This window comes from Cetorhinus maximus, chromosome 3 (assembly GCF_964194155.1).
Source record: "Cetorhinus maximus chromosome 3, sCetMax3.hap1.1, whole genome shotgun sequence".
NCBI classification, from domain to species: domain Eukaryota; kingdom Metazoa; phylum Chordata; class Chondrichthyes; order Lamniformes; family Cetorhinidae; genus Cetorhinus; species Cetorhinus maximus.
This window is the reverse complement of record NC_135881.1, coordinates 95,836,522-95,857,212: the sequence shown is the minus strand read 5'-3', so window position 1 is coordinate 95,857,212 and position 20,691 is coordinate 95,836,522. Positions and strand designations below refer to the sequence as shown.

General features: G+C 43.1%; 1 protein-coding gene across 1 annotated transcript in view; it reads right to left on the bottom strand.

Annotated features, from left to right (window-relative positions):
- LOC144674168 (gamma-aminobutyric acid type B receptor subunit 2-like) overlaps positions 1 to 19,624 on the bottom strand; it is a 269,924-nt gene extending 250,300 nt beyond the window's left edge. The window contains exon 1 of the mRNA XM_078535656.1: positions 19,310 to 19,624. Coding sequence (XP_078391782.1) covers positions 19,310 to 19,624 — 315 coding nt within the window. The remainder of the gene's footprint in view (positions 1 to 19,309) is intronic.
- Between the last annotated feature and the right edge of the window lie 1,067 nt (positions 19,625 to 20,691).

Here is a 20,691-nt window from a genome sequence, read left to right as displayed (position 1 = left end):
AAACAGCTGGAAGCAGAATTGATAAAAGCTTTTCAAAGGGAAATTCATAAATAATTGCAAAAAATGAGGATATAGACAAAGGACAGGGAAATGCAAGTAAACGTATAGATCTGTCAGAGATCAGTACATAGACAATGGGCTGAATGGCTCCATTTTGTGTTGCAAAATTCTACAATAAATGAGAATTTTAGAAGCTGATTTAATTTGAACACTGATTGTTAGATATTTCTGATAGTGACTGGATGAATCTTAATGAAGTCATTCTGGTATTTTTATCTTTTTGGGGTGGGTGGAATCATTCAACAGTTCTGCCATTTTTTCATGAAATTCATAAATCAGTGGGTGGCCTTGGATACAATGTTCAACTTATCAAGGACAAGAAAGATACTAAAGAACCGATTGGTGCCCTAGTTTTCTATTATTTGTGTCCTAATTTGCAACTTCATTGGTATTCACATGTGAATTGTGAACTAGCACTTTCTAATCTTTGCTGTCAGTGTCGATTTCTCATTTACGTTATACTAACCAAAAACAGAACAAAATGGTTGATTTTACTTCTGAAGGCAGTTCAAAGGCAAACATAAAAATCCACTTTTAATATTTTCCTTTGCTATCTAACACATTGAGATAATTCATATAACAATGGCATTTTGCATTCAAGGTTATCTTTTTTCAGCTCTTAAATAAACCGTGCAATATACTATTTCGCGGATAAAAGAGCAGGCGGTTCATCTAACCCCAACCCCTCCTCCAAATGCACCCTTGAAATGATTGCTGGAAGATTCACAAGAGCTCAGTGATCCAACCTCCAAATTTTGTAATGCCAATTTGCTCTAGTATCTTGGATTGTCTATTCTTGTGGAGAGAGTTTATCTCCCAAGGATTTCAATTCCAAAATCCCTAACCTCAGTAGAGCAGCTAATCTCCGCAGCACCCTACCCTTCTCTCCCTGCCTCAACACAACCATGTCAACATGACAGCACAGACAAAATGAATAGATCTTTCTTTGCAGTTTTGAACCAGACCACTAACTTAACGTAAATTACCATTAAGTTGTGGCTACCTTTCTGCTGTGGACTTGTACTAGGAGTGGATTAATGTTGCCTAAACTTATAATGTTTTTAGCTGGCAAAAGAAAAAAATAATGTTATCCTGTCATTGCATCCTATACTTAAACCTGGGTCCAAAAGATACACAAGCTCATATGCCCTGATATTTGTGGGCAAGTGAGGAAGGTTGCTATGGGTAGGAGAAGAGTTCCGGACAGGAAACCTGGAAGTAAGACTGAAATCATGAGGACATATGATATATTTATTTTCTTAAACCAGGTTTCATGCCCAACAACCAGCCTGATTGATAAGCTACCTGCCCGCCAGGCAGGAAAGCCTATAGCACAAGGCCACAACTGGGGAGTAAGGGTAGGGAGGATGGTGTTATGGGGAATGGCGAGTGGTTGGAGAGGGAAGCAGGCCAGCTTGTTGAGCCTGGTGGAAATTCTCCTGCTTCTCCTGGCCCACAAGCAATGTTGTAAACAGAGCTGCCTTTTGGGTCCAGTCCTACTTACCTCCATTTACCTGCTGGGTTTCCCTTCTCTGAAAACATGGGTGAAATGGGTTTTAAAGGAAAGACTATGGGTGAAATTTTACGGCAGTGGGATTTTACGTTCCCGCTGAAGCCAATAAGGTTTAGAATGTCTCACCGCATTTTACGGCCCCGGCCCTGCCGAAACGGGCCATAAAATTCTGCCCTATAAATTGAAAGCTTTCAGCGTTCTTAAAAGATTTTAATCAACTGACCCACGTCCTGGTCACCTATCCTCATTAAAATTGTATGTATGTATGAGTGCACTGTGATCAAGTTTGGAATTTTAAAAATGTTACCTTCCCAGCCAACCCAAACCCACTTGTTTTGCAGTTAAAATCACCCCTTAGCCTCCGCAGAATGAGCTGTATTTTCATTTAACTAAATTAGGTGGGACTTACCTTTTGGTAGTTGTATATTCATCACGTCACTGTGAATAACAAGCCTATTGTGCTAACTGAACTTAAGGCCACCCCTCCCCTCCCACTCTAACTCAAGCATTGTGGATTTCCACTGCTCATTATCTGCAGCAAAATAGTAAACACTTTTGTTAATTGTGTATTGATAATTTTGGTTAAGAACAGAAAAAGTCTCCTCTCCCTGTAATCCCTACATTTGTGAAATTGTGCTTAATTGGCAAACCTATTAATGAAGCATACCAATTAGATCCAGTGTACAGATGAAAATTGTGCCAATTATAAAACACTCATGTATAATACAAAATTATAAGTCCCTCTTAATGAATCTTAATATCATTGTTATACTGTGAACGATATTATTAATGTCATTGTGATGGATACAATTTACAGTTTTGAGTGTAATTTTTTTTTAAAAAAGAGCAGCAGCATTTTCTCTAATTCAAATACTTTAAATGACTGTTCACACAAAATACCGCAGCAACATTGTGCTTTAAGTACAATTGAGGTTTCTTTGCAGCATTTTAAATGTAGTTAATTTGGGAAATGCAAATTGGTATGATCTTGCAATTTTTGTCAGCTCTCATTATGTAAAGCATTCTTCATCATCCCAGCTCAATGAATCAGAAATATGTCAGCTAGCATCAAACAAGCCAAGTGATTGCATTTTCTGTGTATTTTTAAGAACTTACTTTTTTTAATGTTCAACTGAAATGTCCTTATTCTACAAGTCAGTATGTCAATGTCAAAGTGCAATTGATCTACAAGTTTTGCATTAATTATCTTTGTACAAAACCTGATTTTTGATAAGTAAACAAATGTAATTCGGTCACTCTGACCCTTGACAATTTGCATTTACATGTGTCAGTTGGTGCAATTTCAATAGGTCACCTCATTATAATATTGGCCTGAATTTTTCAGGCAGTGGACAGGTTCAGTGAGAGTGGCCGCCCGCGATTGGCTCCGCGCCGCCATTTTACGCGGGTGGGCCAATTAAGTAAGACGCAAGCCATAGTGCTCAGCGCTATCTGTGCGAGTGGGGGGAGGGAGAGAAAGTTGTGGCCTGCGCTCTTTGTGCATGCGTGCGAAAAAGCGCTTCAGCCTCCCTGAGGTACGGAGCTGCCTCAGGGAGATTGAACCGATATTGAAATAATTAAATAAGTTGAGAAAAAATGTAATTAAACATGTCCCCTCATGTGACTGTGTCACGTGAGATGGGACATGTTTTTATACCTCTGATAAAGTTTTGATTTATTTAATAAAAGCTTTAGGAAACCTCATCCTGCTGGTGGATGAGGTTTCCTAAAAAACGTAAAAGCCGCTTGGCCTTTTCACCTGCCCACCAGCCTTAAGGTTGGACGGGCAGCATTAACAATGACCTTAATCACCTTAATGGGCCATTTACATATCGGCGGGCAAGCAGCCAACTCCAGCGCGCGCCCACCGAATGAAGCATCGCGAGACAACGCGATGACGTCAGGACGCATGCCCGACATCAAGCATCATTTTATGCATTGGCATGTCGGGCCCGCCCCTGCTCGCCAACTGAAAAATCCTGCCCATTATTTCTGGATTTGATGCTTGACCTGCACCAATAGCCATTGTTTATCACAACGTTTGAAGGGTCAATCCATGGAATTTAGAGAGGAGTTAGGAGTTACAGAAATCTGAAGGAGCAATGTTATGGTGGATTTAGGATGCTTATGGGCTGCACCATGGTTCAAAAAATGCAGCCCTTGATGCAATGAGGAGAGAGATGGGAGAGAGATACTCTTCCCCAGCAACAGGAGGAAGAAAATTACAGCTGCAATGAAGAACAGATGGCTGGAGGTGGATGAGGATATTAGTAGCATTGTGTCACACTGCTGAATTCAGTCCTGGAATTGTGTTAATAACCGAACCAGGTCAGGAAAAGTGGAGCACAGGTGCATAGTCACCTCCACCCTTTTGTGTGTATTGCACCCCTCTCTCGCATCCTCACCTGCTCTTTATGCAATTTGATGCTTCTCCCTGTTGTCCCACTAACCAAATGCACTGCATCCATCAAATGAACATGCCATTACAGTCACTCATGGGTCGGTTCCCTCCCCTGTTGCAGAAGAGATCACAAAACACAAGGGAGAGTGGTTGGCCTCCACAGATTTCCAAGTTGACAGTTGCGGAGGTGGAAGCACTGGAGATCAGTCGTGCTTCAACATTGCTGACCAGAGGAGGTGTGGAAACTCCCAGTTACCTGGTAAATTAACCAGCATATCATGCAGAATTAAGTCATGTTGACTTGAAATCAACAGTGAGTGAACTATGATCATCTTCATAATGCTAAATTGCAACACATTTTTTCTGATCATGTATTTTATCTCTGTCTCAATCTTTGATCACAATGTACATGTAAATAGGCATTTCGCAGGAGCATTATAAAGCAAAATTTGACACTAAGCCACATGTGGGGGCAGATAGCCAAAAGTTTGGTCAAAACAGATGTGTTTTAAGATTGCCTTAAAAGTAGAGAGAGGGGTAGAAGTGTTTGGGAAGGAAATTCCTGAGTTTAGGGCATATAGTAGCCTAAGTGACTGCTGTAGAGTCTGCATTGGAAGGCTCAGCCCCCTCAAAGCTCTGGTTAGCTGGACAGATGCCTGGGGGAAATCAATAAAAAGTTTAATGAAAGCAGAAAAACTGCAATGCGCTGACAGGCCTTCCACATACAATGCCCGCAATTGCAGAGAATGGAGTCCTGCTTGAGCATGTGTGGAATGATGTTGCAAGACATTGTGAGGCTGTCTTCTTCCACAGATAGATTAGCAAACTCCACTCAACATCAAATTCAGCAATTACATGAATCCATGGTAATGCAGACTCTGGATGCCAGCATGTCTGGCACCTAACATAGGATGATAGATACTCTAGGCTTGGCTTTACAATGCTACACTGATCTGCACCAAGCTCCTCTCCAGCAGAGCAGTAAGAATGAAGTATGGCCAACCCATGAGAGGGGTGATGACAAAACAGAACCTGGAACTGGGAACTCCAAACAAAACATTCCAACTTCTCACCTGCTGCACCCATCCCCACAGCCACCCCCACCACTCCATCAAGGCAGCATCCACAATGTTACCTCCTCTCGCAATGGGTGAGTCTGCCCTTGCACTGGTATGGGTGGAACAGTCTTTGGCAGGGCCCTCACAGCCTCTAATGTTAGTTGTATATTAATTGTATACAGGTGGTGAGCATTAACTGGTGATTCACTTCAACTCCATAAATAGACAGAGACTGAAACCATGGTGGTTGGGTTAGTTGGTGTATGATTTTTATTTACAGTTACACATCACAAGCAAGGTGTGTGAAGATTGGCTCCAGTTCGAATCTTCACCAACTGGGTTTCTGCAGTATAATTTCTAACTCCTAGAAGTTGGCTGCCAAGGACATCTCAACAGCCCAAGCAATCTACGTCTACTCCTGCTAAGGCTACAATGTTTCACTACATAGGAGCGGTGGGCAAACCTTACTAATTCTACAAGGAGATGCACATGGGTGTATGACAAAAACATTTGATCAAAAAAAAAGTTTCAGTTATTTATGAGAATCGCATTGCACCACTTTCTATTGTTATTCATTCTTGGTTGCCATGTGACAACTCAGATTTTCAGTTGCTGGTGGATGGAAGAGAAGACATGAAAAAACAGGGAGCAATGGGAGATATGTGATGGGTGGATACATGACTGATTTCTGTCAGTGGGATTGAACAAAGTGACCATTTCATGCAGTTGTTACATTGGTCCAGTGGGGGTAACTTACTGAACCTTATGGCTGTAAGAGAATCCCTAACTTTCTCATGCAGCAATGAGAGTGGCTGGTGCTGTGATGCAGACACCACCTTCATCCTATGCTGCCAATTCCTCCTCTTCATTGGATTCAGCTACCACCATGAGGAACAGCTCTAACTGTGACTGTAGCCTTCCAATTCAGGCCATCACCCTTATCCTGAACAATCCATTCCCGGTGGCACCACACCCATTCACACTACATTAGCTGAAGCCATTGAGTGGATTGTTAACCTCGACATCAAACTATAACTGTTTCCCCAGCTATACGAATAAAAACAAGCTACAGGCTGTGTTCAGCACCTTATTCTTCCTGCAGCTTCAATCCTCATTGCTGACCAACATTGTGCAGAGGGCAGTATGATCATTCTATGGATCCTCACTGATTAGTACTGAAAGATAATGGTAAATCTATTCAAGCATCTGAAATGCAGCTTGAGCATGTCAACCATCTGACACATCATATAGCTTTTTTTGGGACCCTTCTTCAGCTTTGTTGGCATGTTCCTCAGCAGTGTCATCAGACAAGAAAACAGCATACTTTCTCTCCCAGCACCCACTCCTCAAATCTGCTTCTAGGTCCAAAGATGTCAGGATGTTTAGGCTGCTGCAGGATAGAAGCATTATGGTAGGTTCCAAGGAATCAAGCACGTGCCTCCATGAACCCATTCTTATGGGTGCACACAAGCTCATCATTGATGGAATGGAATCCCTTGAGGTTTGTGTATACTCCTGGTTGATCCAAGGATGCACAGATTGTCAACTTTGTACAGTGGATGACACCTAGTACCTGGGAGATGCCAGCCATAGATGCAAATCTGATTACCTGCTCATTCTGACCAACACCAACACACAAAATTGACATATTTGCCAGCCCTGGCAAATACCAGCCTTACGCATTTAAATGCTGCTAACAGCAAAACCCTGGATATATCTTTGGTAGTGCCTTGGATCCAGTAGAAAAATATTTGACAGCTGTAATTGCAGGAACCAACTCTTAAGCATCCGCAAATGTCTGACACAATCTGATGTGACAATCTTTGCCTCAAGAATCATGTTCTTTCAAAAGATCAAGCAAGTTGAGCCTTTGCCTGTACACCCTGTTACACCAGTAATGCTTCCTGTGCCCTCTCTTGTGTATGTCTCTTCTCAGCAGGCTGTTACCACTGCTGATTGTCATTTCGTTCTTCATCCAAGGTCTGACATAAGACAGCTATGGCAGAATCCCTCCTGATATTGAGTCTTAGGACCAATGGGGAGTAGGAAAGTAGCTGTGAGTGCTGAGTATGCAAAAGTGCTCATATGCCTGACTTTTACTGAGCAGCATGAATTCCCATTTAATCTTCTCATCTTCCCTTAAATGACAAGTGTCAAGAAGTTTGGTTTCACCATTTTTCTTTGGCTTAAGCACGTGCACTGTTTCCTATTTAAAATCCCCCCACTGAGTTTATTAACTAGGTATTATACAGCACGGCGAGGAAAGAAATAACATAACCTACTACAGTATACACAATAAATGATTCCACAAGACATTTGGAACAATTTACTTTATCCAATGAAGATTTTGATAATCGATTCTTTTACACTCAACTGTTGAAGTGACAGAACAAAAAAAAAGTGACCAGTTTGCAATCTAGGTTGGTGTCATCTCATGTATGACATTAGACCAAGTCTCAATTTGCATAACCAATTACAAATACTGCATATGAAGTCAGTGTTCAAAGAATGGATGGAGGGATTGGCTTTGCACTGCGCTCGCTGGCCCTGAAGGCACTTGATTAATTCTCCGCAAATATCAAAATGGCTTCATGACAGAGACTTCTCCGTTTGGGTCTGTCCAAGGTTGTTTCTTCACCATGTATTGGGATCCAGCTTGCAAGCTCGGAGGTTGGCTTTCAGATTGCCTATGTATTGAAGTTTGTGACATCCTGTGGTGCAGACTCCCATGCTCAGCCTGTTGTGGGGTACTGCCTTTGGTATGCATGAACTCTCTAAGCGAGCCACATAAAGCGAAGTTGAGCTCTGATGAGAATGCTCTCAATGCCAGGTTTGTAAGAACCACCGTGTTGGGGGTTTTGTCCTGTCACCTGATGTTGCAAATAAATAAATTCAAGAAAAAGCTACCACCACTCAAATACTGAAAGGGCAAAATTCAATAGCCCCAAGAACCAGCAACAGGATCACAATGCATGATTAATCCATATCTGTTTCTTCTGATGCAGACAGTATGCCAATTTTGTGCTGACTACTAATTTGCATGATTGCTGCAGTCAGTGCTAAACACACTGTTGAGTGGCTGCATGCCTCAGCGGTTTGGGGGGGAGCGGAGGGGTGGCAGAGTTGGGGGCTAAGTTTCTAGAATCTCTTAAAGCCATCCTGCACCTCTTAATAATATGGAAGAACATCTGAACAGGAAGAACATTTAATCATGGTCCAATAAAGGAGAGCATGCACTCCCAAGTTTCTCCGACACTGCACTGGAGACCTTGGTGAATGAGGTGGAGAGGAGGAAAGATGGGATTTATCCATAGGGGTCCAGGCAGCCCTCCAGATAAGCCTTGCAGATGGGGCCAGATAGTTAGTGTCAGGAGTCAAATCCCGAGGACTTGCATCAGTATCACAAAAAGTGTAACGACCTCACACAAATGGTCAAGGCCAATGAATGCAAATACCACACCTCACTAACTTCACACTGTACTCCATAAACCCAAACCCCCTCACTCACCTACTGACAGTCTCCAGCAACTAGAATTCATGCATCACTTTAATAGCTTCACCTCACCCTCACGTGCTTAGCACTGCTGTAAGGCCCATGCCACATTTCACAGCTTGCACACCTTCCAGCTATCAACCATACTGCCACATAACTCTGACATTGCACCACAATCCAATACTTTTCCTGCAAGAGAGAGAGAAATCTCACACTTAACCAAAGTCAGCAGGAACTAACCAATGGAGGACAGGCATGTTTTGCTCTCATGAAGGGGACACTGCTCTAATGGAGAGGCCATGGGTGAGGCCAGCAATGGGCCTTAAAACATAGAAGATGAAGGTAGCTAACTTTCCTTCTCACATTCCCACTTCCTCCTCATCCTACAATTTTACTGATATAGAGATAATGTCAGTGGACTAGTAATCCAGAGGACCAGGTTAGTGCTGTGAGGATATGGGCTCAAATCCCACCACGGCAGCTGGTGGAATTTAAATTAAATTGATAAATCTGGAATGTAAAGCTAGTCTCAGTAATGATGACCATGACAACTATCATCGATTGTCATAAAAACCCATCTGGCTCACTGTTGTTGTTTAGGGAGGGAAATTGGCCATCCTTACCTGGTCGGGCCTACGTGTGTCTCCAGACCCACAGCAATGTTGTTGACTCTTAACTGCCCTCTGAATGGCCTAGCAAGCCACTCAGTTCAAGGGCAATTAGGGTTAGGCAACAAATGGTGATCTTGCCAGCAATGCCCACATCCCATTACAAAATAAAGAAAAAAAAAATACAAGCTACAGATGATGTAAGTATGCACCTCTCGGTTCTCCCTGACCTTTCTTCACCCCAGACCCACCCATCCTTGTGGCGCTATCTGTTCAGATAACTACGAACTGTCACCTGACCAAGTGGTGGTGGGAGAGCAACAGGCCAAAAAGCAATAAGATGGTGATAATGAAGACACAACACCTTCATTCGCTTCCACACCTGTAGCCACCAGCTCAGAATGAGAGGCAAACTCATTGAAACTTACAAAATTCTTACAGGGCACGGCTGGATGGATGTAGATAAGATCACCTGGCTGGTGAGTCTAGAATCAGAGGACATAATTTTGGAATAAGGGATAGGCGATTTAAGATGGAGATGAGGAGGAATTTCTTCACTCAGAGTGGTGAATCTTTGGATTTCTCTACCCCAGAGGGCTGTGGAAGCTCAGTCATTCTGTATGTTCAAGACAGAAATTGATAGATTTCTGGAGGCTAATGACATCAAGGGATATGGGGATAACTCGGGAAAGTAGTGTTGAGGTAGATGATCAGCTATGATCTAATTGAATGGTGGAGCAGGCTCGATGGGCTGAATGGCCTTCTCCTGCTCCTATGTTCCTATGTTCCTCAGATACCCATGCTGTGTGTAATTTAGAGATTAGCACAGAGGTGAGATCTGCACCTGGTGAGACACTGGGCACAAGTGGCCTGCAGCCAGAACAGGGGACAAGGGTAGCGCAGGTGCCAGGTCACCAGAGGGTGTGGTTACACAGACTTCTGCAGTAGAGAACTCATTTGAGCATTTGATGGGGGGCCTACAGAAGGCAGCTAATGCACATGCCCAATGGTGCAACCTGAAGCCAGGTCTTCTAGTGCCAGAGCTGCTCCAAATCATTCTCCAAGGTCAGTTTGCTGTCATCATGTCTGTAATACCAGTGTTCAGCAGTCCAGCAATATTTCCTCCAACAGGTTACTCAGACTGCTGAAGCACTCCCCTAGACACTGGCACTGCTCTGTAGAGCATGAAGCTGCTAGCCTCTCTCAGGATGATAGCATTCAGCCTCCTGCCCTGACACTAGATCAGTGCCCTTGCTGTTGCACGCCTGCCAGCCAGCCCAGACTGCTGCCGCCTATGCCGAGGTGGTGCAGCCCTTAGCCAGGCCTTCTAGGGCCAGAGCTACTCAATATCATCCTCCAAGGTCATCTACAAACTCCCTCACTGAAATTCTGCAATCTTTCACCAACTTATCTGCAGCCACTGAGAGTGTATTGCATGAAAGCACTTGGACAGGCAAAGACACCATAAGGCAGGCACTAAGGGAATGCACAAAGATGATGAGTTCACATTGGTATCCAATATGGCATGATTTGATTTATAAATTTGGTTTGGAATGTTTATTTTATGTAGGCTTTTATTTTTGCATTGTGGTCAAGCAGACACCGATGGTCAGTAACTGAAGCCAATATAAGGTGTGGGACTGCTGGAGAATTAGGGTTGTGTTTATTGTTATCACTGTCAGGCAAGTCATTCACAGACAGCTCAGTCAGAAAGTGTTGTAGTTCTTGCCTCCTTCCGTTCCCTTCAAAGCTCACTGTAGAGCTAGTGGTGAAGGCTGTGCCCTTATGCTGGCAAAGATGTTAAGCATGTAGCAGACCACCATGAATCCTGACATCCTCTCCTGGCAAGTACTGCAGGACTCCTCCAGCGTGACCAGGCAGGAGAAGCATTGCTCCAGTGTGCCAATAGTCTGCTCTGTCACATTTTGCATGACAGTATGGGTTCACTGTATGCATGCTGTGCATGCGTGGCTTGCGCATTAGAATTATCAGCCATGTCATCAAAGGATAGCTCTTGTCACAACGTAGCCATCCTCTGGTTTGTCGTAGTGGTTCAAGTGCAGATGGCACAACAGAGTGCCACAGACCCCGAAAGCATCATGACTGCTGCCAGGATACGGGTCATCAATCGTATCATTTGCTGCCTATGGTCACATACCAGCTAGATCACGAGAGAGTGGAATCTCTTTTGGCTGTGGAGTAGGACGGAGTTGTCAAGTCGCACACACAAAGCTATGCCTACCCATTCAATGGCATCTTGCACAAAAAAAATCATTTCTTGCTGGGTGTCTGAAGGAGCGGATGTCCACGTATGCCTCTGCACAATAGGTTCACAGAATCACAAGAATTTTAATGGCACAGAAGGAGGCCATTCAGCCCATCATGTTTGCACCAACTCTCCAAATGGACTTTATGACCTAGTGCCATTGCCCTGCCTTTTCTCCTTATCCTTGCACTTTATTTGATTACGAACAATCATCCAAAATCCTCTTGAATGCCTCGATTGAACCTGCCTCTGCCACACTTCCAGGCAGTGCATTCCAGACCAGAACCACTCATTGTGTGAACAGGTTGTTGGTGATGGTTGCATTACGCCATTGTGATGATAGCACTACGCTTTTACCATGAAGACAACTATAGCCAGCCTCAGCATTAACAACAGTAGAGGTACACCATAGGTTTCAGAACTTCTCACTCCATAAGGAGGGGAAGTATGCGGTGCACTTCTTACAGGAAACCCACACCATTCCAGGAGACAAAGACATTGGAGAGGGTGCAGAAAAGATTCATGAGAATGGTTCCAGGGCTGAGGAACTTCAGTTAGATTAGTGAAGTTGAGACTGTTTTACTTGGAGAAGAAAAGGCTGAGGGAATTTGATAGGGGGTCTGGACAGAGTAGATAGGGAGCAACTGTTCCTCTCGTTCTCCATCCTTTCACGTGTGGGACACATTTAAAATAATTGGCAAAAGAAGCAAAAAATGTGACATGAGGAGAAGCTTTTTCAAGTAGCAAGTGGTTAAGGTCCGGAATTCACTGTCTGAGTGTGTGGTGGAGGCAGGTTCCATTGAGGCATTCAAAAGGGAATTAGACTGTTATCTGAAAAGGAAGAATGTGCAGGGTTATGGGCAGAAGACAGAATTGCTAATTCGGAGAGCCAGTGCAGAGATGACAGCCTGAATGGTCTCCTTTGGTGCTGTAACAGTTCTATTATTCTATGAAGAAGCCTGAAATTCTTACAAAGCCATGATCTCACTCCACCTACAGCTCTCTGGTAAGGCAGAATGAAATGTAGTCAGCACTCCAGAAACTCATAGCAATCCCTCCCTAATGCAACATTGGACAGCAAACTGAGAGGTGTTACAAATATCTGCAGAGAAATTTAATTGAGGTGGACAAGATCATGTGAGACCTAGATAGAATGGATAGGAAGGATCAATTTCTATTAGCAGAGACGTCAATAACTAAGGGGCATCGATTTAAAGTAATTGGTGGAAGAACTAGAGGGGAGTTGATGAGCAACTTTTTTTCCCAGAGCATGGGGAGAGTCTGGAACTCACTGCCTGAAAGAGGTAAGAGGCAGAAACCCTCATCATCTTTAAACAAACATACGGCCATGCACTTGTGATACCATAACCTACAGATCAAGCTGAAAGGTGGGAGTCGGCTGGATAACTCTTTCTCATCTGACATGGACATGCCAAATGGCCTCCTCCTGTGCCAAGACCTTTCCATGTTTCTATCTCCTGCTCCAGACTGGAAACAGCCCGATGCATAAAAGTTCATGCCCATGGTCACCTTCACAGCCACTTGCAATGCTGTTTTCATCCTATTGAGGCTGCAGTAGATAGCAAATTTCAGTGAGGATGTCCTTACTGAAGCAGTGACATCGGACACAGTTTCTCACTGAGATTCAGATCAGAGAGTTGCCTCTGAACACCATGGGTCGATGTGGCCTCCTACTGAAAGCCTTTCTCACACCCCTCCTCCTCCTTCTTCTTCCAGCAGTGTGTTCTGTTCTGTGGCACCTCCCTTCATTCTTCCTGATATGATGCAGTTGAAGGGCATGCAAACTATTACAATCCATATCTGTGAACAAGTCGTTTGTACAGATCCTTGAAGTCAGAACAAATTTCTTCAGTACATGCCACACTATTTCCTGTAGAATTTAGCAACTTTAAAGAACCATAGAAACCACCAAACACTTCTACGATCATAGCAACTGCGAGTTGAAATCAATCAGCAACTAATCTTAAAGTAGTTGATGTTCTCTTTTAAACAGCACTGGTAGGGGCTCCTTTCTGCCGCTGAACTTGTGTTCGGCTGTGCGAGGTTAAGGGAGAGCATCAGCTGGAGTGCCGAGTTCCAAAATGGCAGCACTGGTGTCAAATCTGTCTTGCATGCTGATTACCACTATAACCTTACTTTACTTTGCATACTTTCAACAAATGCTGTTTGCACGTGTGCTATGTCCCTCACCAGAATGCTATCTGTCGCAGCTCACCTCAGGAGGGGCATAGATGCCCCAATGCCATTTTAGAGCCAAAACAGCATTCTTCTACCAAAAATTACAGAAGCTAGGAGACATTTTGCTATGTCCTAACTGAATTCTCATTCAAATGTCTCATGTGAGGTTGGCCACTAAATTCATTATGTGAAGAGTACATGCCACGTTTATATGGATAGAGAAGCACATGCATAGACTATGCTATTAAGGATACAGTTACCTTGCCATTTTTGAATCCATGCTGTTTCAAATTCACACTGGTATTACACTGTTCCAGACTTGGGTTGTGTGCAGGAGGCAAATGATGCCCCCATTCATTTCTAAGCAGAGTAATTAGGTTTTGTATTGACATAAAGTCTGTTAGGGCAACTTGTCCTCAACAGTCCTCCATCCCTCAACATGTGCTTCCTCAGCAACACCATGATATACTTCTGCAGCAGTGAGTGCATCTGGGTGTTAAAGGGGATAATGGAAGATGATACTCAAGTGTAGACTACTTTTTAAGATATGGCTGGTTGCACAATGGGTTGTCCTTGTACTGTGAAGAAAGTAGACAATATATCCAAATACATAAGAAAATGTATTTATTTTGGCACTGCCTTGTCATTCCATTAACTATTTTGCATTTCTGTAGTGTGTTTGACCACATTAATGTAATAAATCCTGCAAATTATAGACAATATGATTAATTTAGTATTGATCATTAATTCTTCATCTGTTCTGATTTCTAGGGTTTCAATGCCTTCTAAAATCTCTGCCCTAAATCAACCATAACTTCAACACATGGAATTTCTACCATAGTGGCTGCAGTTTAACCAACTGGTGCACATTATGTTCCTCTGTTATATGTCAGCTTTATCTTAACACACAAGAACAGTGAGGAGTGAAACATAGTGATTTGGTGTATGCTAAATCCTTCTTGAATTAACCCTTTCTCCAATCAGGACATGTGCAATATAATTTACATAATTCTGCTTCTAAATTGCTACTTGAGACATCCTTATTAACATTTCTCTGTGTTAATGATGCTTTTTTGCATATACTCTTGAGCATTGCCTCTCTTCATGCAAAAATAAGTTCTGTGCTGTTACTTTGGAGTAGTACTGCTGCCTTATCCATGTGGTATTCTTTGTATTATGCACCTTCTTTTAGACCATTTATGATACCTTCCCAGTGGTGGGGGCTGTGTCAACTCTCTTTGTGAGCTATTGTCATATTTTGTCAATTCTTTGCATACTAGGCGGACTGTCCTTCCCTAACAAAAACATCCTTGTGTCATTGCATTGCTACCCTTAGTACTGGCAGGGCCATATTACTAAATTACCTTTTCCCCTTTTAGCATTCACGTATTTTCTCAAGCAATTGTGCACTCCACAGCTGAAGAATCAAGCCTTAACATCTATATTGATCAAGTGCTTTCTTAACTGTTTGAAAAGCTTCAAAAGATTATTGCAGGTACATGGTGATCATTTTTTTTCTATGCCACTAAATAAAAATTATACACTTATAAATTGCATGATTTCCTCAGTGATCCATTAATTTTGGAAGTAAACATTATTTTCACTGGCATTAAGTGAAAAGAGGAATGTCAGACTCAGTCATTGTTCTACAATTTCTTTGGCAGTGTGGTGAGCCCAAATGTGTATCTTGCCAACCATAAATGCGAAGTAGTGAAATTTGGAGCTGATACCAAACTAAGCAGGACAGTGGAATGGAAGGAGGCACTGCATATATTATTGAATCAGTTGGACACAGTATGTAAGTGGGCAGACAATGACAGATGAATTCTAATGAAGTGTAAAATACCATACTTAGGAAGGAAAAATAGACAATATATGTATTTCATGAACCATGCTGAAACAGCCAAGGATAAAGATGAAAGAGGCCTTACTAGACTATATGTTCAATCAATGCAGAACACTAAACACCAAGGCTAATAAGATGTAAATTACAAAGCCAAGACAATAGAATATAAGTCAGAGGAAGTAATGATCAATCATTTTTGTACTCCAATTGACCTTTACCTTCCTGCTGCATCCAGTTCTGCTCATCAAGAAATAAGCAAGATATTCAAGCTCTGGAGGCAATGGAGTGAAGAATGACTAGGCTAATCCCCAGCACCAGAATTGAGCTTACAGAAAAATGAAAGAAACCTGACCTTTGCAGCCTAAGAAAGAGACAACTTTGAATAGATGTTTTAGAATTATATAAAATTGTTAGTTACGAGTATAACAGAAATTAGCCCAGGATATTACTTTATATTGAACTGCAGAACCAGCAGACAAGTTCAAACTCGTGAAAGGTCGTTTTGAGGCTGATTTTTGGAAATTATTTTTCGCACCAAGAACAGTCAACGGGTGGAATATACATTCCGATAGAATAACGAAGGAAAAATTCTGAAACAATTGGATTTAGGGAACAATTTAGTGACTTGGTCGCCTAGTGGTTATGTAAAAAAAAATTTTATTTTAAAAAGTCACCACGTGTCTCCAATAAAAATCTTTTGAAGCTAAAGAATCACTCGATTAGTATAAATATTAAGACTTGATTTTGCAACTGTGGAATGCACAATTACTTGAGAAAATATGTGAATACTAACAGAGAAAAGGGAAATTTAACAAAACGGTCACTACATTACTGGGCTAGCAATTAGGATTGCCAAGAGTCTCCAGGAATTGAAGATCAATCTTCAGAGCACTGCTGTGTGCAACCCTAGACGAAAATCATTGGGACATAAAGAAAGATTATTTTTTGTCATTTTCTTTGAGCTTTCTCAGATAAAAGCATTGAAAATGGGAGAAAAAAGGCTGTTTGGCTGACAGTCAAACATCATCCAATTGGGTAACGAGTCTTTTTGCTTTCCAATTGGCGTAGAAAGGCAATGTGTCACAAGGATGGATGTGTTAGCTGACTAATGGCTGGAGCATGAGGGAAAGTCATGTGATGAAACCTCCAGGAATACATTTAATCACAGTTAGCAATCCAGAGGTCTGAGTTCAAATCCCATCATTGGCAGTTGGAGATTGTAAACTTTGTTAATTAAATAAAGCTAGGATCAGTAATGGTGACCATGAAGAACTACTGGACTGTTGAAAAACCCATCTGGTTCACAAATGCCCTTTATGGAAGGAAACCGGCCATCTTTACCCTGTATGACCTATGTGTGACCCCAGACACTTAATGTCAGTTATTAGGGATGGGTAATAATTACTAGCCTTACCACTAGCATCAGCGTAGAATCATAGAAAGTTTACAGCACAGGTAGAGGCCATCGTGGTCCATCATGTTTGCACCAAGATTAGGTATTTCTTAGGGATATTAACATTTCATGAACATTTTGGAAAATTTAATATCAATTTAAAGTTAACAGGTTAGATTTTTGAAACTGTTGACAAAGATTCAGTTTGTTTACCAGACTGATAATGTGTCATTACTTTGGTAGCTCAAAGGTGAGGAGAAATTTCTTCTGAGGGCAGTGAATCTGTTGAATTCTTTACCACAGAGGGCTGTAGAGGCTGTGTCGTTAAGCATATTCAAGGCTGAGATAGACAGATTTTTAATCAGTAAGGGAATCAAGGGTTATGGGGAAAAGGCAGGAAAGTGGGGTTGAGGATTATCAGATCAGTCATGATATCATTGAATGGCGGAGCAAACTCAATGGGCCGAATGGCCTACTTCTGCTCCTATATTTTATGGTCTTATTTGTTTGAGCTGAGAAACGAGCTACCCAATCTAATCCCACTTTCCAGCATTTGGTCTGCAGCCCTGCAGGTTTCGGTACTTCAAGTGTATATCCAGACACCTTTTAAATGAGCTGAGGGTTTCTGCCTCGACTACCCTTTCAGGCAGTAAGTTCCAGGACCCCACAGCCCTCTGGGTGAAAAATTTCCTCCTTTCTAAGTTTTCTACCAATCACTTTAAATCTATGCCCACTAGTCACTGATCTTCTTGTTAAAGTAAATACGCCCTTCCCATCCACTTTACCCAGGTCTCACAATTTTCCCGAGGAAAATAACCCCAGCCTATCCAATCTTTGCTCAGAGCTGCAATTTTCCAGTCCTGGCAATATCGAGGTTAATCTCCTCTGTATACTCTCCAGTGCAATTACATCCTCTCTGTAACGAGGTGACCAGGACAGCACACAGTACTCATGGTCTAATGATTTATACAATGATTCAACATCTCATTAATAACAATTATTGGATGCTACGATATCGGGACCCGCTGGGACCCACTGAATGTATGAACAAAGATGGGCCCAATGGCCTTCCTCATCTGCCATTATCTCTGACCTTGCGAACTGCATCTTGGTGCAAGAATACTGTCGTCAACATGTGAAGAAATCCTCCCATTTCCCAAAGGATTTCAGTTAGTTTGAGAGTCCCCTTTTTATTGTTATTAAAGAGGCCAATCTGACGGCACTTCCATCTGGAAATCTTTGTTAATACCCACTCCATTTATCCCCCCCACTACAGAAGGGGGAGCTTGTACATCACACTCCAAGATTAAAAGGAAAACGCGAACGAATCGCAAGACCTATTTAGAAACGAAGGCTGTAATTAATTTATGAGATATGAAACTTATTTCAAATCATTCCCGAGTTTTTCCCCCCTCTCTGCCACTCGATGAGCAGCAGCACGTACCGACAGACTGGTGTTAACTGTTAGTCTTTGACTAGGTCGCTGAGAGTGAAGCACCACTGCCCGCTCCAAGCACAAAATCTGCACAGAACGTGCGGCGGTTACCTTGGAGATGTGAACAGCGCTTGATGTGAAACTGCTGCCATCTTCAGGTAATGTTCAGTCAGTCCTGCCCCTGTTCCCGTCCCTGTCCCCGCCCCTAACACGTTAATTCCACCGTGACAAACAAATATACATATTTATATATAACCTAGAAAAGGAAATTAAGAAAAAACAACAAAATATCTGGGAAATGACGCCACAATATGCATTTCCTCACTTTACAATTAATAAAAGCACAATCTGAACAAGGTCTCAAGGTGATTCAGAGTGTTTTTCACATGAAACGTGTTAAGTTGTCACCTATGCCTCACATCTCTTGGCGAGAGAGGGAGAGAGAGAGCGGGGTCTGCAATGTTAACTGTTTGTGGCTGGCTAGGAGTAACCGACAGATCTCCGCTCCACCGTTCTGCCCGTTCATTGATGCAACGGTTCACTCAGAAGGGAACAGGCTGCCAGTAGTTGTTGAGCGGTTGTTAACCAATAAATGCAATGGCTTCAGGAGCTCGTTACAGGGAAAAGAAAGAGACACACGCTACACTCGGAACTATCCCCATTACTCCTACTTCATGTTCAGGTGCTGATCCTGCACACGCTCCCACAGGCGAAACTGGGTCAGTAAATGTAAAGCCTGAAACCACTAGTGCCACAAGACACAAACCGAACGGTAACAGGCACAGCAAATCCCCCCTGAATTCTGTAAAGGGTTAAATCATTCACCTACTGCGCATTGTACAAAACAGCACAATTCAACATTAACACTTGGCACCACGTAAATATTGTGTGGACATATCGAGGAGAAATATGTATTTTATTTTTTAAAAAACGGGCATAAATCATTTGGAATCCTACGTGTTCGTCTGTAAACAGTTAGGCTGGAAAAAAAAAACAGATAGCGACAGCTTCACAAATAAAAGAACCGTGTCAAATACCTCGGAGTCGTACCACTCCAGGACCAGTTTGCTGGTGTTTGGTAAGAATTTGTTGTGGACGTGTTCTGTGGCCAGTTGGACGGCGGGTAAGATGCCCTCTGAGATGCTCTCCACCGCCTTGTTGATAGGCATCAGCCCCATGATGGGCAGCTTGGAGTCCGCATCCAGCCGGGTGGCGGTATTCTTGAGTCCCAGAGCCGAGGTGAATTCCCATCCCCAGCCCCACAGCAACAAGAGAGTCCCAAGCCGGCCCAGGGAACGCCAAAAGACCCAAGCGAATAGCCCAGATCGGTAGGTCCTGAGGACTGGATTCATCCTGGAGGAGGGAAGCGCACAGACACAGCTCGACTGAAGGAGAGCGGGTATCAGCAGGCTGGCATCGGAGCTGCCGCTCGCTCCCTCGCCGTCTACCTCGCTCTCTCTCTCCCGAGATGGGCTCTCATTGAAACGTGCTAAGGTGCTGCGATGTGGTCCGGGGACTGAGCTGATCAGAGTTCAGTGCATTCCTTTCGTCCCTTTCCTTCTCTTATTGAGGGGTCCCGAACAACGCCTTTCAACGGCGATTGGCGCCCCCTCTCTCAGTATATATAGGATATGTATGTATATATATCCACATATCAAAATACATATATAAATATATACGTGTTGCCTTCTTCACCTCCTTCAGCAGGATCTCGGTAGCAGTTCAGAGGAGGGAGCCTGCACCGCGCGGGTAGGAAAGATGTAGCAGAGCAGAGCAGCACCTATCATCCAGAGAGAGTGTTGGTCTGGGTGTTAATATGGGAAAGATCTCAGCACTTAGCCTCTCCTTTCATCGACAGCGCCCATCACATCCTAGCCAATCCATAGAAACACGAGGATAGCAAACAGGGAACCCCCCACCCCCCATCCCCCACCCTCTCCCTGCAAAAAAAAATAATCTTACACCAGCAGAGAGGGAGTTGAAGAGCGAGGTTCCCGGGAGAGGTAGTCAAAGTGGGGGAGAAATCTCCATCTCCTCAGTCATTCAGCCTCTTCAAATAATGTCAGAGGGGAGACTGCAGATGACAGCCGCTGAGCTCTAGCCTGGGCGTTCAGGAGCGAGCCGGCTCGGCGATCTGGGAATCCAGATTGCTATTCACACTCGGGGCATGTTGTTGGTGGCAGTTAACACACAGGTTACACACAGGCGCAGAGCATCGCAGACATTCAGGCTGCAGCCGCATTGGAACCAACCTCCGGGGTTAGAAGAAAGGAAGGCAGACTTGAAGTAGTCAAAATACTGTAGGATCTCAGCTACTGCTTGTTGAAATCACCAACCAAATAATCGCCAGAAATGACCAGAAAATATCAAGGTTTTGCTTCTATTTTAAAAAGACACACGCTACTTTGAAACAGAAGCG